Here is an 18,431-nt window from a genome sequence, read left to right on the forward strand (position 1 = left end):
CCGACACAAAGTGATTGACGTACTTTTGACGAAATACAACGAATACATTATTATTGGTTCGACCAATCAAATGATACTGTAAAATATTCAACCGTTTAAACTTATCAGCAGTCATAAATTGTTATAACACCGTTTAGTGTAATTTGCAATGTCAATAATAATATATATATATATAAACATATGCTGTCAGTTAATAATTATCGATTGCTCGTGTTTCTCTTATGTAATAATGACACCTCTCAACACACATTAAATCACACGCCCGCAGTAAGCATCAACTATCGGTATAATATATTATTTTTCCACTCAGGTTCCAAGTTGAGCGATAAATCAAGGCGCGGGTGAAAGAATAAGGCGGTAGCAAATTGAAGATTATAATTGAAGGCATAGAAGAGCTTGTGCAGAATCACCAACCGAGCGTAGGTCTTAAAAGTATCCGACCCTTATTCACGGTGTGTTACAAATCCGTATAATAATTTATGCAGCTAACTTTCTACTGAAATTTGTTGACCACGTGGGCTGATTTTGTACAAATGTAAAAAAGTACAAATTAAATTTATAATTAGCCTGCCGTCTGTTATAGAAACTGATTTTACGTTCAAATACAAACATATTCAATTTTGGTAATAAATTACGGCTGGAAAATTGGATTTGTGAATTATGTATTCCGCTATGCTCAATGTAGCATTTCGAAAAGATATGGGAGTACCTACAAAAACATACATGTTAATGTCGGCAGACTGAGAAAAACATTAGTTTTTATAGTTACTAGAAAATTCTATAGCACAATGGCCATCGTTACAATAATCGTTTGAAAATTGTTGAAATCACAAGAAAATGCGATACAAGTAACTATTTAGTGTAATTACAGTTACCAGTAGCTACATACTACGTTTCTGGTAATTACTCCATTGGATTCGTTCGATGAGGCTTCTTAATATAAATATATTGTTGCACCAACATCAAATTGCTGCAAGAAAATATGATAAAAAAGAATAGTAACTTTTACCACAGATTTTCTAGTTACAGTTGGAAAAATAATTTTCGGTTTGTACCTCGAACTATATTTCTCTGTTACACTGACAAGTAAAGCGAAATAGTTAAAGACTGTATAGTAAACCCAACAAGAGATTTGTCTCGGTGTAAGAATAGGTTGTTACCTGATAACATATTAGGGCCATTCGACCGTCGTGAGACCAGGAGAAATAGGTGACCGGTGTACTTCGGTCATTTATCAGCTCGATGCTCCACTTTCCTTCGTACTTTATCCACACGAAAATCACCCCCGAGCTATCACAAGACGCCAATTTCTGATAGGGTTCGTTCCACTTGACCATGATCACCTGTAAATACGTGTAAAAATTTTCGTACGTCAGATTTTGCATCTTCGTAATAGCAGAATAATCAGGAAGACAGGGAATTTCTGGATTACTGAATAATATTAATTAATTGAATTAGTGTTATCAAACGCCCACCCAGAGGTGACGGCAATGCCTGGAATTAGAATAAATTTCACTCACTTCGGTATAACACTTAGATGACGAGACCAGAGGGACGCTGCTACTTAGATTATAATTAAATTCTCGTTAGCGTAATCCCGCTAATTCGGATCAACGAGCTAACTTTGACTAGGTCTAGGTACTCGATGTACTCCAAGGGCCATGTACGGGGTCTATTGGCGAATTTGTAAAAAGAACAGCTTTGAATCTATAAGCCCTATGAGGCCTGAAATTCCTGCCAGGCAACGCGCAGTTTTAACCATTGATTAGACGATCAAACTCGAACTTTTTGCGTTCCTTTTTCACTCTGTTACGTTGCGCATAAGTTTTCGAAAATGACATTTTAAAACAGCAGATCCTGTTGTTCTTTTCAAGTCAAAGCCATTTAGTTCGCTGAAAGATAATCAGGACCAAAACTTTCAGCTACGACGAATACCGGAATTTCTTATTGGCTTGCCGCTGACAAAAACCTGTTTAGAATGTATGAGACAAAAGTTTCGTCGAAATTCGACAAAGAAGATTCGCTGGCGCAGAAGATTGTTCGCCTCTCCTGAAATCACCGAAAAAACTTACGAACTCGGAAACGGAAATCAGGGAATTTTAATGAGCTGATCGACCCGATCGGGAGTCAAAAAACGTGCATTTGATCATTGCAGAGAATGACAAAGGTGTTTTGCACGAGATTTGTATTCGCTTCTTCAAATTGACTGAATTCTTTGGTCTATCATGCTCGACGACTCTTGCAAAAGGGATCCGAGCGTACATTTTGACTTGCTTCGTCGCCACTTCATTATCTGAATTCGTATAAAAGATAGAGATTGAAGTCACGCCGCAACGAATCTGTGGAAATTTGGTTTCATCAGCATAATTGTACAGCGCACAAAATTTTCTCAGCTCCGCTCGGATTCTCTGAAATTTAAAATATCGTGTAAAGTTGCTGATATTTATTAAAGACTGGGCCAAAAAAACGAAGAATTTTTTTTCTTAATGGTACTGTAAAAACATTGTTCATGACGACAAATAAAAATTATCCTGAAAGTTGGAGCCCTTAATATTAATATTAAGGGGTGTATCGTTACAGCTATTGATTTTTTAACAGTTACCGCATTTTTTTACCCAAAATCCGTCAATTATCAATCTGAAAAAATTTATCAATCCATATTTTTGAAGGAAATTAAATTTCCTACAAAAAAGCTCTCTTACTAAATTGACGTAGATCGAGCCGTTTCCTTGTAATCGTGCCTTAAACATTGATTTGTTTTTTCAAATTTTTGTTTGAACTTTTGATTTTTGTAATTACCAGAAAAATCAATATTTTTATAGATCAAACCATTATTTTTGTGGAAAATTTGATGCTCTACAAAAAAGGTCTCTTAACATTTTTCATGAAATTCACTCCTTTAAAAGTTATTCGACATTGAAATTGTATTCAAACAAAAAAAATTGTCGAACTGTTAAAAAATCAACAGCTGTAACGATACACCCCTTGATATCAATATTAAGGGCTCAAACTTTCAGGATAATTTTTATTTGTCATCATGAACAATGTTTTTATAGTGCCATTAGAAAAAAAAATTCTTCGTTTTTTTTGGCCCAGTCTTCTGATATTTATATTTCCTGCCTAAGCGAGTACTGAAACAATTTCTGCATAATAAATTGACACCACAGACCAATAGAGTGAATTGCAAAACCCGAATTCCGAATACTTCTCTCTAAAATTTTGCCCTTTATAAATATCTAGTTATAAATATTGAAGACAATATTTGACAGTTAAATTGTTCAACTCCTCATCAAGGATACAAATGTGCAAAATCAACAATGAATTTATTCGAAATGACATTCAGCATAATGAGATTTGCAGTGCGATTCAGGATGACATTCAAATGTCGTAAATATTTCATCGGATAATCTTCACGAGCCAAATTGCCGACGAACAATATTTACCAACCGATTGGCAAAACTTGTATTTAAACAACCCCCAGTTTGTACCTCGCTCAGATTAAGGTTGAGCTGCCTTGAATTACTTCGTTATATTTCGGTATTGCTTGCAGAAGACTCGAATAATAACTTAAGTCTGTGCAAAATATTCTATCACTCGAGTTCATCACGGAAATTGTACAAAGGTGAACTAGATCATATCAATCGACGTCTGTATCAAGTCTAGAGTAACGAAGATCATACTAAGTATACTTTTTATTGTTTTGAAATCAGAGAGACTAAGTTGAGTCAGCAGAAGTTCTCCAGCTTCTCGATTTCCCATTAAAAGTTAAGGTAAATTCGTAAAGTCCCTACTTCACAGATTTCATCGTGAAGCCTGAGATCCGTTGGAACTATAGTAGAAACTAGTTTTAGCACTGTGCGCTGGTCACAATTAGTTTCAATTAATTAAAACCCGAGTTCCCTACCCGGACTTCTAGTTAAAACGCAAAATCATATTAAATATACCGAAAAATCCAATTTTAACGAACCAAGTTGCAGTCGAACCTGGAATTCGAAAGTATACACCGTGTTATCTATACGTTTATGTTCAAAGTGAATTCCCCCATCTCCTAGTTTAAACTTCGCCCATGGAGGCACTTCGATAAATTTGAAGGCACCATTTGGAAATAGACAGTCACAAAGAGCATACATTAATATCTTACGCAAAATCATACCATATTTAATTTGTAAATAGAAAGTATATATAGTAATCATAGACAATTGGTGTCATAATTATTTTTAACCAGTGTATGGCCATCACGTATACCCTTAAGCGCGAAACAAGACATTCAATTTTACTTCTTCCTTCAATACATTCATAAAATAATAAATTTTGGACCTCAAAACGTATAATTTTCGGTTAATGATTATCAATTTCGACTTACTGTACGTGGCTTTAATTTCACCGTGATGCAGCAAAATTAGTTTTAGGGGCATGTACATATAAAGTAGAGAAGTTCTGCGGTTGTAACGAGCCTGATATGAAGACCAGTGGGATAAATGTTGGAGTAATTCGATTCGGCAAGTGAAGGGAAATCGCGCGAGTGGTGTATAAACTCTGCATTGCAATTGGTAAGTGTTCTCAGAAAACATAAAGCAGGAAACACGAGATGTTTTACGACCGAAAAGCTTTCGGGAGAAAATCGCTAAAATATGACATCCTCGTGCAGTCCGACTCGCCGTTCGCAATTACGAATTGTAGAGTGAATTATTATTCACCGGCACGCAAATTCCATGCAACGAAACATCCCCCTCAATTGGATACAATTATTATTATCATCATTATAACGTACCTAATTAGCCTGTTTCGTACCAAAAACGCCGCGTGCCAAACTTGAGCAAATTCCAAACGAAAATGTCAAGGAAACGAAGGAACGTGATCGAAAGTCATCCAACGTGCGTGATTGGCACTCACGATCGGGAAGGTAATGAGCCGGAAAGTTGACTGTGGAAAATCCATGCAATGCAGGCTGCGGTAAAATTGCAGAAGCTGCAACGTCGGCTTATAAGCCTCCGTGTAAATCAATGATGTTAAACCAAGTCTTCTAGTCTGCAGCTCCTGCACCTCTGTGGTATTATACTTACCGCTGCAGCACTGCGGAGGTGCATTCAACAACCGCGATGCAGCAACGTGCCAGCTCAGCAATATTTGGCGGGCTCGTCATTCAAGGCCAGCCGGTTACCGTACTGCAGAACATTCAATTGTAACTGTTATACGACTTACGGAACGGCAATCGAATTTCAACTTCGAACGGTCGGGATTTTGATTAAAATAAAAAATAAAAAAAGAAAAAAAATGAAAAATAACAATGTTGGATCGTGGAAAAGAGGGTGAAATATCAAAAAATACTGTTTCCAACTTTGAAGTGAATCGATGGAGCCGATTTTAAGATATCACTGACTGGGCACCGCGAAATACGTCACCGAACCAAGTGGTCGACGTTTTTGTCAATAACAATGCTTCTTTTCAATTTGTTTTAATAAAAATGAAAATAAAACATGAGATATACGAATCTCAATCTCTGGAATCAATCAAATCCTAATCTAATTGATTAATTGGCTGTCGATGTAAAAACTCCTAAACGTTCGTTCATGTTTTCAGCCGTCTGCTCAAATCTGTGCATAATTATGCAATGTTTGAAGAACTACGACAGGTGTGTAATGTAATTAATGCAGGCCCCCCAATGCGGCAGTGGCTTTAGTCGGCTACTCGGTGGGCTTTCAGATTTATTTGCACGTCCAGCGTTAGCGCTGTGACGCCTTTTAACTCCGTGAAAGCCGGATACTGTTGGAAGGAAACGACGGCGAGGAAGGAGCGTTTTATCAACCGGGTCATCTCGCTCGATTCCTGAGTGGAGTACGCGATGAATACATGCACAAACCACCATCCTGCAGCAGGATTATATTGGAGACTTGATTACAGGCGGTGGGAGGGCGAGGTTAAACCTCCCCGCCGCTAAAATTCCCAAAGGAGGGCCAAAGGCGTATGAATTACCGGATTAAAATATATTCCGAAACTTAATTTACCATTGATCATCATTATCTCAGGCCTCGGGCGTTCGCGGATTGGATTTTCCCTGCCGTACATGGAATAAGCTCGATCGTAGCGAAGAGAAAGTCCCCCAGTCAATTCAGGATGTGAAAAAAGCCTTCCGCATCAGCAGCAGCAGCAACGGCAAAGTGATTGACGGGTGAAAACCGATAATGATTGCTCTGATCTGAAGGAGCCGGCAAAAGAGCGCCTCCCCAACGAACTTTGATCAGATTTTTCCGGCTACTCGCTGCGGGACGATAATAGACCAGCACTGTGCGGGCGCCTTTTCCGAACCTTAAATTTCCCACGTTGACTCTCGCGTAATTCTTGCAGCATGTACAACCCAGAGGGTGATATGTTTTCGTTTTCGTGTAGTCCAACGTATATGTCTGCGGGGAAATAGCTGAGCGCTCATACGTCTTATTTTCCTCGGATTTTTCACAATCACCGTCGCAATCGCTTTGAGAATCGCTCACTTGGTCATAATAGTGAAACCGGATGAAATGTACGGAGTAAATGGTATTCTCAAAACGCGCAAGAGATTCTAGAATCTACCGTGCATCTTTCCGGTGCCCTTGTCGTTTCCTTCCGACCTCGAAGGCCATTCGAGTAAAGCCGATCAGCTTACCTCATTCATCCGCGCGTGCACTGCAATAAGTGTATTGATTTTCAGCACTGCACCGCTGCTTCTGAAGACTACGAGAAGGTGTGTCGTTAAAATTCTCTACCAGAATGGGGAACTGATCAGGAGCTATGAAAGTGAATGTCGTTATTTGGACGAGAATAACTTCGATATCAATTTTCAGAGTTCATGGAAAGGGGCTAAAAGTTTGAGACGTTCAAATTCACTGAACAAGAAAAGTTTCTTCTGTCACTGAATATTCCACGACGTTGGAGATCGATTTTTCGGCTTCAAATTATCAGTTCAGGAAACAGCAAGTTTTGTGTTCACGATGAACCTAACTCGAATTTCTTGTCTTACTTGAAACCTCGGATATTAATTTTTTGTTTTACCAATTTGCAAAACGCCATGTACACGAAGGTTTCTTCCAAAAGAACACAAATCCTTCACTCGAAATCCGATTTTCGAGTTCCACTCTGAGAAGACAACGTTCCGAATCTGCGGACAATTATATTTGTTTGTACATGCTGCAGGAAGTTCGCGATATGTATACGATTTACGAGCATGTAAATACATCCCTTGTTCGCGTCTTTTGTATACCAGGTAAACATGCATGGCTACAGGCATTGCGGACGTTGCCTACGTACGTAAATGCACGTATATGCACATAACTGACCGATTCGAGGCGGGTTATTCCGGCTGTATGGAAATTTACAACTACCGGAGGCAATTTTACTCTCATGCTTGGTTAACCCTGCAACGTATTACGAACCGAATATTACAGGTATATGGGTGTGGCCGCATACCGCCGGTCTGATTGCTATCTTTTAGGTATTGAAGTATCTAACTACAGAATTTACGCGATTACGTTGCATAATTCTGGAGAGACGTGTAGGTAAGTCTGGTGCGTGTACGACTTTCGGTTCAGACTCCTTGTCTGAATCGAAAATTACGAAAAAGAAAAAATCATTCCAAAATCTACAGCAATATTACTAGTAACAGTGAGCACGAATGAAACTGCATCCCTGATATTTAATAGAGTAATAAATCTGAGTAAAATACGTGTAAACGAAGCTAATTGCAAGATACCAACAATTTTACAATTAGATGATTCAAAATGATTAAGCTCTATGTTTTCGATCCGATTTCAGTGTTCTTATTCTCATTTTTCTCGCTGATTAGATCCCTACAAATCGTTTAAAAAACATTCAAGAAATCTCGCTACATCATAGTGTGGTTGTACAGTGGAAATGTAATTGTTGACGGACATCCGTTGTACCGTACTTATTGTTAGAGAAATCTATTTTTGTTTTTTAAAAATAACTGTTCGTAAAATTTTCTTCATGTAATCTCTGCATAAATAATCTATCCTAGACAAGATAAGCCGAGAAACTTTAGAATCGGATGAAAAACACCGGAGTTTAATTACAATGAACGTTCTAACGATGAAACCTTTTCTAAAATTGTCGATATTTTTAAACTTGCATTACGAGAATTTCCTCATATTCATTTCTACAACTTACTCCGGGCGGATTTCTATGTTGAAAAATTTTTTCCTGCTGCGATTCAATTCACCTCGAGCTATGTGTTGTCCTGCAGGTATGTTGATTCGGTACGTTCTGAATTTTGATTTAGGATATGGGTCTTGTATCCGGCGTATTCAGCCCTGTAGATCATGTATAATTTAACCCTTTGTTTTTGTAACGGCAACCCTAAATTCGACGTTGCGGGTTGTTGCTGCACTCCCTTCCGTTTCCTTCTTGAGGCAACCCCTCCCGGCTCGAAGTCTCGCATCCCTGTCCCGAGGCGAGAGCTCTGACTGTTTATTTACACAAAGCAATATCAGCACGCGTTTTGCCCAGGTGGTGGGGAAGCCGTATAACCGCGAAAACTCTTAAGCGAAATTGAAACCCAAATTTTTCGTTCGAAAATTGAATATAAACGACTTTTCAACTTCAAGCGTCTATCTATACCCTCGATAAAAGCTAATTTAATCTCCTTTGACGCGCTGTGGTGCATTCGATATATCCGCGGCTTTTCTCAACATGAAAGTGAAATTGAACAGGGTGAGAAAGAGTATCTTTGACCGAAAAGCAAAAACGTCTCTGTCATGCATGCCAATGATATATACTCAGAAATAAAACGAATTGATGATTTATTTTTCCAAATAGTTGCAGCTTGGTTTCATTCAATATTCAATCAACAAGCGTCTATTTCAATCGAATGAATTCGAAATTAGTGAAAAGACCGACTAGATTTTTATCCAATGATTCTCGTTACATAACCGATTGCTCATTGTCGGTAACGTGAGAATACAATTTTCGAAATCCAATTTTTTTGCAGTCCCGATCATAGCCTCATAACACGAGGTGATTGTAAATGTATATTTTAGGATCGAATACATCGAATCGTTGGAATAAACGCGAGAAATATACGTCCTGTAGCGTTACGGATGTAATAAAAAGGATTACTTGATAAATAGTTAACAATCGGTCCTATATATTACATATGTCCCGATGCTACAAATATTATCGGTCATCACGTGCAATGTGATCCATGAAATGCGCTTACAGTTAGTCATCGATAGAGTCCGCCGCATTCGGAAGTTATTCCCTCACTGTTTTATACTGTAGCCATGTACCTCTATAAAGGCTGGAGAAACTTTCGAGCACCCTTGCAGGTCGATACTCTATTTATTTCTTTTCTAAAATCACCAGCCATTTATCACTGTTTTTAGCCAGCCATCTATCCTATTGGTACCTACTTCTTCTCATCCATACCATTGTTCGCCTTTTAGCAATATTATCGATGAATTTAAAACAGATCATGAAAAGACTGATTGATTTGTAGTCCCGAACACACTAATTTCATCCGAGATTCAGCGCACGAAATAAATTGCAAGTATCTTCTTGATTTAATAGGAAATGAATTGCAGCACATGAAATAAGTAAAAAAATTCAATCGTGGAATAAGGAATGCTTGACCTTACCGAACGAGGCTAAAACGGACGAGGTAAAAATACCAGAGAAGCAACTTTACGTAATTCATGAACGTCCTGCAACCACGGCACACGAATCTAATCGCACCTGTATTGGTATAACGTATATCTTACAGTACCTTAAATTTTCACTCTCAGCAGCTACGGAAAATCTTGGGACATGTTTTACCATTGATTGTGAATGCAATCGCGACGATCTGCATTCCCTGTAATAGAAGTTCATGCTAACTGTGTAAAATGGAAGATTTCCTCGCTCACCTCGTCTGCATCAGTAATATACCGATATCGATTTCTGCGATGAACGTATAAGCAAATTGGCAAAGAAAAAATCACATCCGAGTATCGGCCGCTTCTCCTTGTCGTAAAATCATCTCGGCAAATATTAACAAAACATCCGACCGCAGACCCTTTGACCGCAAACTAAGCCAACAACTTGCCCGAAAGTAAAGGGGGAAAGACGATCCCCTGCTGTTCCAGGGAAGTCGTAGGTCGGGTGGAGCGGTGAGAACCACTGGGTTAAAACAGCACTGCGTAGCAGATCGATACCCACCACCTTCAAACTGGAAGTCGAACTCGAATCCGACGCACAGCGGAGGGCTGGGAGCTGCTTTTACCCTGATTCGCACCGTAACAGACGTTCCATGAAATCCTCATCCTTCCGCGGGGTGGTCGACAAACACCGGACGGAAGTTCTCTGCCGGTATTTTTTGAGTTGTAGTTTGCCAACGGATTATGCCACGCGCGAGATCCTTCGTCGCGACTTGGTGCTTCGAGAAGTTTCTAATTGGTCGTTAACTTTTCCAAGCTGGCAGTGCTGATGCACTCACTGGCTTTGCGGACCGAACAACGACACGTGTCGAAAACTATGAAACTGCGGAATCGGTGATGCAATATTGCCCTGAAAGGACAGAGACTACAAAATGTCGGTTTAAAAAGTTGCCGGATGCACGCCGACAGCCAAGTTTCGATCAAATCAAGTGAAACGAGTCTAGTCGTGAATCAGGGATATAGAGGAAGCGCTTACCGAAGCAGTTTTGGTTAAAGTACCTCGAACGTACACTTTTTTCTCCTAGTTCACATGCCGGCATTATCATATTGACTGACGAACCGCTCAAAGGAATACATTACAGGTCTGAAGTGAACGAGAGGAGATCGGTCCCGATCAGAACTAAAGGCTTTTTTGGCCTTCTGGTATACGTGCATAAACGGCGATAAACTGTGAACGAGTAGAGAGAAGTTGTTTCCTGCGCTTGTACCATTCGGTTCATTTGCCGTACGAATATTATATGAGAGGTATAAAATTTGACGCTTTTTGGCCAGTCAGGTAAGCTCGACTTCGCTGTCGACGTACTTTTGCAAGCTCACCCTACCGGCTAACTAAGTTAGGTTTGTCGCTCCGCGAGCTGTTTGCGTAATATTTCCATAAAGTTAGGTGTGCTCGCTCGGAGACAAGCGATATTTTCATACCGCAATGCCGCGCTTGGTAGATGGCCGACTCTTGACGCGTTCCTTAGCATTTCATAAAATTTACCAGAACGTAGAGGTCCCCTGGAAATTCCAGAAAACATATCTCACAATCAATATCGCTTAGAGTCACCGTCGCAGTTTACAGTTTCGTCTGAATTGATAAATTATCTTCATCTTTGTTTTTGTTTTTTAAATTTACACGGAGAAAACTTTCTATTTATGGTTGCTGTAGGGTCCTCGACTACTTTTCAACTTTACACTGACCGATAAATATGATTCTTCCGGTGTGTGGAAAATTTTTACATCCACCTTTTTTTTTTCTCGATGCAATTCCTAGACACCTTGTGTCGTATGAACGAAAAGTATTAGTCTCAGTTTTTACTAATGATTCTCGTCCGAGTATTCATTTCAAAAATAGGGTCAAAGCCCGAGCTGGTTTATATTTCGACTTCACTTAGAGTCCCACAGTCCTTGTCACCAGTACCTAATTTGGTTGCAAACTCGTCGACTAATTCTGAGAATGAAACGTGATCTCGTGTTTTATGGCTAGACAGCCGTGTGGCTCCGAGAAACGCGTGTTACTTTCGCATTCCATAACAAGGATAAAATTGACAACGAGAATACGACAGCGGTATGTCATGCCGAGAAAATAAATGTCAACTTGAGCTGAACAAGAGAGTGAAAACGGGGGAAATCCGAGAACCCTTTTTTTTTGACGTTCTTCAATTAATCTATGAACGTCATAAATTGTCTCACGAAAGGACGCATCTCTGTCTCTGGTGGAAAAAAAACTTACAAGTTTAGCCTTGAAATATACATATTACCAGGCGAGTATCCGGCATCTGGGTTATTCATCATCAGCGGAAATTTCGCGAAGACAAGAAGAGAAAGAGAGTGAAAGAAAGAGAGAAGGGAACTTTTCCTGCTCTGCGTCGATGAAACCCCCCTCCCAGTTTCCAGATCTTATCTCCTCGGATATAAGAGAAGCTCCTAATCCTACCTTCGGCACAAAACGTCGAGGACTGCTAACAAGGCGTCGCACACCCCGAGCATCGGAATCCCACGGGAAATCCGTCAGCGATGCTTCGCGCGCTCCTGAGCAATTACCGGACAAAGTGCTCTGCTTTTCCTGCGTTGATGGAACGCCACATCCAAGATTCAACCCGTTGTCCCGCTTGCCCTTTCGATTTTCTTGCCACTTTGGGGGCGCAGGTATATTTCACCCTCCGCGATTTCGTTTCTTTTCTCAAGTTTTATCCTCCCCTTTATATTTTCCATACTAAATATGGATCAATTGTACAACCAGTTCGGGGACCTGAGTGTGTATTCGTTTCTTATATACTCGAGGGTGGAAAAATGTCGGAAAAAACTGGTTCGTTTGAATTGGGCCAGAAACCTTAATTACACTGGAAGATTCGAGATGTGTGGTCTCGATTTGAAATGAAATTCAGAAAGTAATCATGCGGCAAAATCTGGTAATTATTTTTCAAAGCTTTTACAGTCTCTGTATGAAACCAGTTCACCCGTTTCGCAACAACTCCTCATTACTTATATTATCCTCATTAAACTTCACTCCTTTGGATAGTATTCGTACTAATATTTAGTAAACTTTGCAAGCACCTTTGAGATCCCGAGAATACTCCGAACAAATGAGTTAACTGCAACACAAATGAACTGCTAAAAGCTTCATCCGGGATTATCCACCTTTACTTTGTCCTCACATGGCATCATTGGCGAAGTTGGGGTGAAAATACGATAGCTACTCCTCGCCTAATTAACAATTGAACCACCGTCTATTTGCAGGGTCATAAATATTAGATTCCATCCACCTACCTCTCCTGTTCATGAACAGCGAAGTACATATATGACGGGATATAAGTTTTTAATAGACATGCGGTTGATCTATCAAACAGGAATATTATAAAAACGTGCAGCACACGCTCCGATCGCGTGGCTTCTACCGATTTTATAACCGGTCTGGTTTAAATGACATGCATGGTCTGAAGTCGGACAAGAAATATGTTCCTCTGCGGTAATAAGAAAGATCAAGTATTCAGTTTGCCGTACGTTTCATCGCTTTCCTCTATTGAACAAGTACGAATATCACAGTATGCGCCAATCTCTCTAATTCTCAGTGTAGTCGAAGTAACGGTGACAATTTTTACCACTACATTGAGATTTTGAAAAGCTCCAAAATTTGGCGTATAATTAGTACGATTTTCTAAATCGTATATCCTAATACACTCCGTAAAAAGTATTTTGCAATATGTAAATTTCCAATCGTCGAATATGCCACCTCACCTCCATTAAACATATTTTCCAGAACGCATGCGCACCGCGTATTGTTATTCTGCAGTCTCCACTAAATCGTACCGTTTTTAAACTCGAAACGATTGCTTGGCTCTCAGTACACAAACACATACGCACACATCACTTCGGAGTACGTGTGCTGGTTGTTAGCTGGTGTCTCGGCCCGACCGTCTTTGTCTCGTAATCTCTCCCTTAAGCAGCTTATCGGTACCTACCCTTAATCCGATAACACATGGAAATACTACTACGTTCTGTCGTGAACGACGCTGCCGCGTAAGACCTGCCAACCAGAGAGATAAGTAAATTTGAAACGTATAAAACCACCCTGTAGGCGGTTTTTCGAGGGGGGGGGGGGGGGGGGGGGGGGGAGTTTTTAAGAATCTACATGACTCGTGCAGCATTTTACTACAGTAAATACAGAATTAGAAATAACACATGGGTGTAAATAAGTTGTTGAGGTCAGAATATGCGTTATCCGCGAGTTTAATTTACACGCCCAATACCACCCTGCGTTCATGCATTGCTAATGAATGATCAAACGGGCATCGATGTACCACCACCCCGGCGACGTTATCGATCAGCCTGTAAGGTATTATACGTATACGAAGCAGCGTCGCGTCGTTACGTGGTTCAATTTGAATTTTAATAGCCTCTAAACGAGTAGCTTTCGTGCATCGAGTTCGCGCGAAAAAGCTTTGCCAGTGCCGCGTCTAAATCGATGAGTCTCGAAATATGGGGTGGTCTTACCCGTATATTAATAACACCGGCTTAAGGCCGGAAGACTACTGCCGATGTGCCGTCTCTTTCCGCCCGTTATTGCTGTATTCCTGTTTCGCTTACGCCCGAAAGCGTAAAGCCTTTCATCTCGACAACACTGGCTTGACACCGTCTTAATATATACCTCCGCTAACCCTTGTCGTCTTCACGCGATGACGAACTGCGGTCGCAAAGAAATCCGAAATCCATTCATTTTTGACGCTTCATTCTCGCGCAGTTCTGCAGGTTTATTAACAGATGATGTGAGATGCTGCGAATACACCTTGTTTTATTGTTACTGGTAGTTTTCTATGAAACTCGCTGCACAGCCGTGACAAAAGAAATTTTCATAGTTTCCGCGTCACATTACGCTCAATGCAAATTGCAATTTTGGCGGGTACAGAATTTATTCGCAATTTTAGGGACACGATATAATTGGTGGTTCATTACAACTTCTAAAGAAGCGTTGTAATGGAATGCTCAACCATGAAAATTATAAATTATCTTCGTGCTTCTGATAAATATTTGCATGCATGCATGCAATTTATCACCCGGATATTTCGAGGCATTATAACGTATGTTCGAATTTTATTGCACAAAAAATATTATACTTCTACATTCCTCGATTAATTTTGCGCAGCGTTGAACGATTTTTTACAAATAACTGCGCGTTTGATGTATTAAAAGAGTGTCCGGGACAAATCGCAACTCCGACATTGACTGCATGTTTCGGAGGGAAATTACAATGTATCTGAATAAATATTTGAAAGCATAAAAAAAAAACCAGAATACTGTTCGTGAATCAAGAGAAATACGATTTCAGGATGAATCATATATTGTGGATTAAACGAAACGGTGCCTCAAGCAGAAACCCCGTTTCGAATCGCTTTGAACTCCGTCATCGTGTTATTGTTTCTATGCGTCGATACTATCGTGAGCCAATGGCAACGCGTCCATCAATATCCCTGAGACGATGAAGCCTGCAGTAATGCATTTTTCCTCATATTTTCCGTGTAGGCGAAAGCAGTGGTGTATATAACGCGAATGAATGTCTGCATCTAGCAGCCAACCCTCCATAAAGACCGTACCAAAATTGGCTCCGGCGTCACGTAACTGGAAAACTACCCTTGCACGAGAAAATTGACTCGCCTTAGTATTTTCTTATTGCATCAGCCAGAATCCCATATATATATACTCAAGGAATTCACGGATCACCGTAAGTATACATCAAAGTACTGGCGCGCTAGCTGCAATGTGAAGTTAAGGTTGAACCAGACTATGACCAAATTAAACCCTGCCGTCTGCGAGATTGCGATATAACTTTTATCCACCGAACAGATAGCTGGCGTTCGATAATCCGATTTCAAGTAGAATTCCTTTTTATTTTATCCTCGCTGTTCAGTCTGTTTACTTTCAGATAATCCGAATCTTTTGAATTCATGTTTTCGCTCAGTTTTAGGAATTTGTCACCTTGTTTGGCTTCTTTCCTTCTCAATAACCTTCCGAAATCAAACTTCCGGAGGGGTGGAGTTCGAATATAACTTCGCATATACCCACTTGTAGTGCATGTTCAATCTTGAGAGTGACAATTGGTTGGAATTTTTCAATTCCATTTACACTCTTCTCTTCCCAGGATAATCTATCTAAGGACTCAAAATTGAAGAGTTATTTGACGAAATAAGAGCAGAGTACTTACTTGAAAATGGAATTCAGACCCAGTGAGGGAGTGGAATGAAATTACATTTCATATTCGGAGTTGTTCATGGTGAAACTCAATGAAGGGGGAACGATACGAGGCTCTATAGGACGGGACAAAAGATACCTGTAACCCGAATCCAAACAGACTGGCCTTATTTTTTCAAGAAAATTGCGGGGAGCGAGTGCGAGAACTATAACCGACATGGGTGAGGCCTCTTGAATAATTCAAATTTTGTTGGTCTTCTTTCGCATATTCTAGCTAATCTGAATAAAATTTCCTACGCGCTTGGTCGTAAAGCAACGTCTGCTCGCGTTTCGTTTCGCATGTATGCGGCAAGCTTCGCTGAACGTTTGTTATATAATTTCGACGTAGCTAAGGAACGTGCATACATAGGTGAAATTAATTTTCCCTGCACGCTGGCTTCGTCGCCAAAAAAGACGTGGAAGTTTCAAACGCCACGGAGATTGCCGTCTCAAACTTTCACGTTTATCGTGCAGGAAATTAAAAAGCTCATTTTTTCCCCCAAATGCGGCAAAATGATTTTGAAACTTTCAGGTATGTATTTAATTATCAAACTGCTAATTGATTCCTGTGAAAACACGTGATCAGGTTGAATCGAAAAAAAATTAGTTTGAGTAGAGCTTGGAAATGGTGAATCAACTTTGGGAAAGCACTGTGAAGACACTTGTCGGCTGAACATTTTGTTAAATCACTGAAAAATTACCCTTCGAATTGTATTTTCATATCCTGTGCTTGAAGATGTATCAGGTGTACGGACGACCGGTTAAAAAATGCAGAAACAGAAAAAGGCAGCATCATTCTTTACTCACTAAAGGCATTTTGAGTCAATGTTTTCATTTTAAAGTAAACGGGTTCATAATCTGAGCGAGTTGCATTATCTAGCGCCATGTTGAAGTATCGAAGTCTACTAGTTTCTTCAATTTTAACGAACAACAGTTCATCGACACAAATTACTTGACCTCGATTTTTCATAACATAAATATTATATATCATGAAACAAAGCGTACTCGGTTTATTAAATCATAGAACGCGTATTGATTTTACGTAACTTGTTTTTTCGTTCAATTAAATACCTCAACAACAATTCGAATCGGAGTATTTACAAATTAAATGAGCTATAATATGTTGGAATATAACGTGTGGTAAATAATTGATTGAAATAATGCAGCATGGTAACATATTTCGAAAGCTGTTCCATATAACTGAGCTTTTTCCGCCCATATCCGTAAGTTTATTTTTTTCTATCTTTTTTTTTTAATACAGAATGGAAAGCATTCTTACGTAAGGGATGATTAGAATTATCCAATGCACACGTATAACGGGTAGTTAATAATGGCCGATATTGGAAAGGTGGAATCTCAGCAGGCGATGGATATATGAAAGTTTCGGAATGGTTCGCCAGGGGCAAGTTGACGCGGGGTTAAATTGGCAGTGTTCCGAAGCTTCGGTAATTAATCGAGGGTCTCGCAATTTGGCCCGGCCCTACACGTCTCTCCCTTCCGTTTCGTACGCCCCTCGACCATCCGGCAATCGGCCGTGCCGGACGGAGCGCAGGGGTGGCAAACGATAACTGAGACTGGGCCGCGAATCAATCTCCAGAGAGATTCGTCCGCTTGTTACCGCGGCTCGATGTGTAAAATATAGTCACTGCTAATCTCGTCCTGTAACTGGAATCCGCGGCTTGGCGACCTTCGTCGTGTATTTGCGAATCGGGTGAAACGGAAAAATTGGAAACCGCGCGACGGAATTCACCGGTTCAAATTTCACTCCCTTGTGAATTTCGGCGAAATATTTTAACGAGTCTTGTCCGCGTTTAAATTTTGGCAATTCTCTACATACCTCGCTTCTGTGACCCCTGAGGTTATAGTTCGTTCGAAGAGGTAGCTCGGCGGCTCTGGTTCTGCAATGCGAAGTGGTAAAAGTCACCCCCACCAGTCCCCTCGCGTTTCCCGTAGCCAGCCAACCTTCTTGGTAATAATTTGTTCTGTTCAGCTTCCATCCTTCGTCCTGCAATAATTAAAAGCAAAGAAAATAAACTACTGCAGTTGTACGCCGCGGTGCCGTTACAAATGTGATAATTAACTTTGCCAATCTTGTTTTCCTTGTCAACTCCACTTTTTTCTTTATTCTTTATGGCAAAAACCACAAAGATGCAAGAAATCAAATGACAATAAATTATAAACAAACCGCGCACCGTATTTTGTCTCCTCTCGTTTACAGAGTGCAATACTAACGGACGATCGATTTGTTTACTCAATGTCAGTCGGGAGTTACTAGCTAAAGTGCATCGCGTATCGTATGACTTTACTGACAGCGTTAATTGAGGTGCGTATTGTAGTTACACATCGGCGTTATGTTTCGTTTGTTATACGGTGAGGTACATTAGTAGGGTACTATTGTCCTTGAATAACGAACCCTTAGTTATCACCCTTGTAATTAAATCACTCTGCAGTACCCGAGCAGCTTGTATTTTTTTTTTCACAGCTTTCTCATCGCCGCTCAACTCCGCTTCATTTTAATCCAATTATTTCGTCACATTATTATTC

General features: G+C 40.1%; 1 protein-coding gene across 6 annotated transcripts in view; it reads right to left on the reverse strand.

The window, feature by feature from the left end:
• Window positions 1–18,431, reverse strand: part of Tusp (WD40 superfamily protein Tusp) — a 47,005-nt gene that overhangs the window by 13,795 nt on the left and 14,779 nt on the right. For 4 of the 6 annotated variants that reach the window (XR_006882405.2, XM_046619249.2, XM_046619248.2 and 1 more), the window contains exons 2-3: window positions 17,725–17,892; window positions 1,161–1,343 (exon numbers count right to left, since the gene is read on the reverse strand). Coding sequence is in view for 5 of the 6 variants with exons in the window: in XM_046619249.2 (XP_046475205.1) it covers window positions 1,161–1,343; window positions 17,725–17,892 (351 nt within the window). In the remaining variant the exon portion in view is untranslated. Of the gene's footprint in view, window positions 1–1,160; window positions 1,344–4,771; window positions 4,903–17,724; window positions 17,893–18,431 lie in introns of those variants that run through there. The other 2 variants (XM_046619252.2, XM_046619251.2) reach the window with 2 other exon arrangements.

This window comes from Neodiprion pinetum, chromosome 3 (assembly GCF_021155775.2).
Source record: "Neodiprion pinetum isolate iyNeoPine1 chromosome 3, iyNeoPine1.2, whole genome shotgun sequence".
Lineage (NCBI taxonomy): Eukaryota > Metazoa > Arthropoda > Insecta > Hymenoptera > Diprionidae > Neodiprion > Neodiprion pinetum.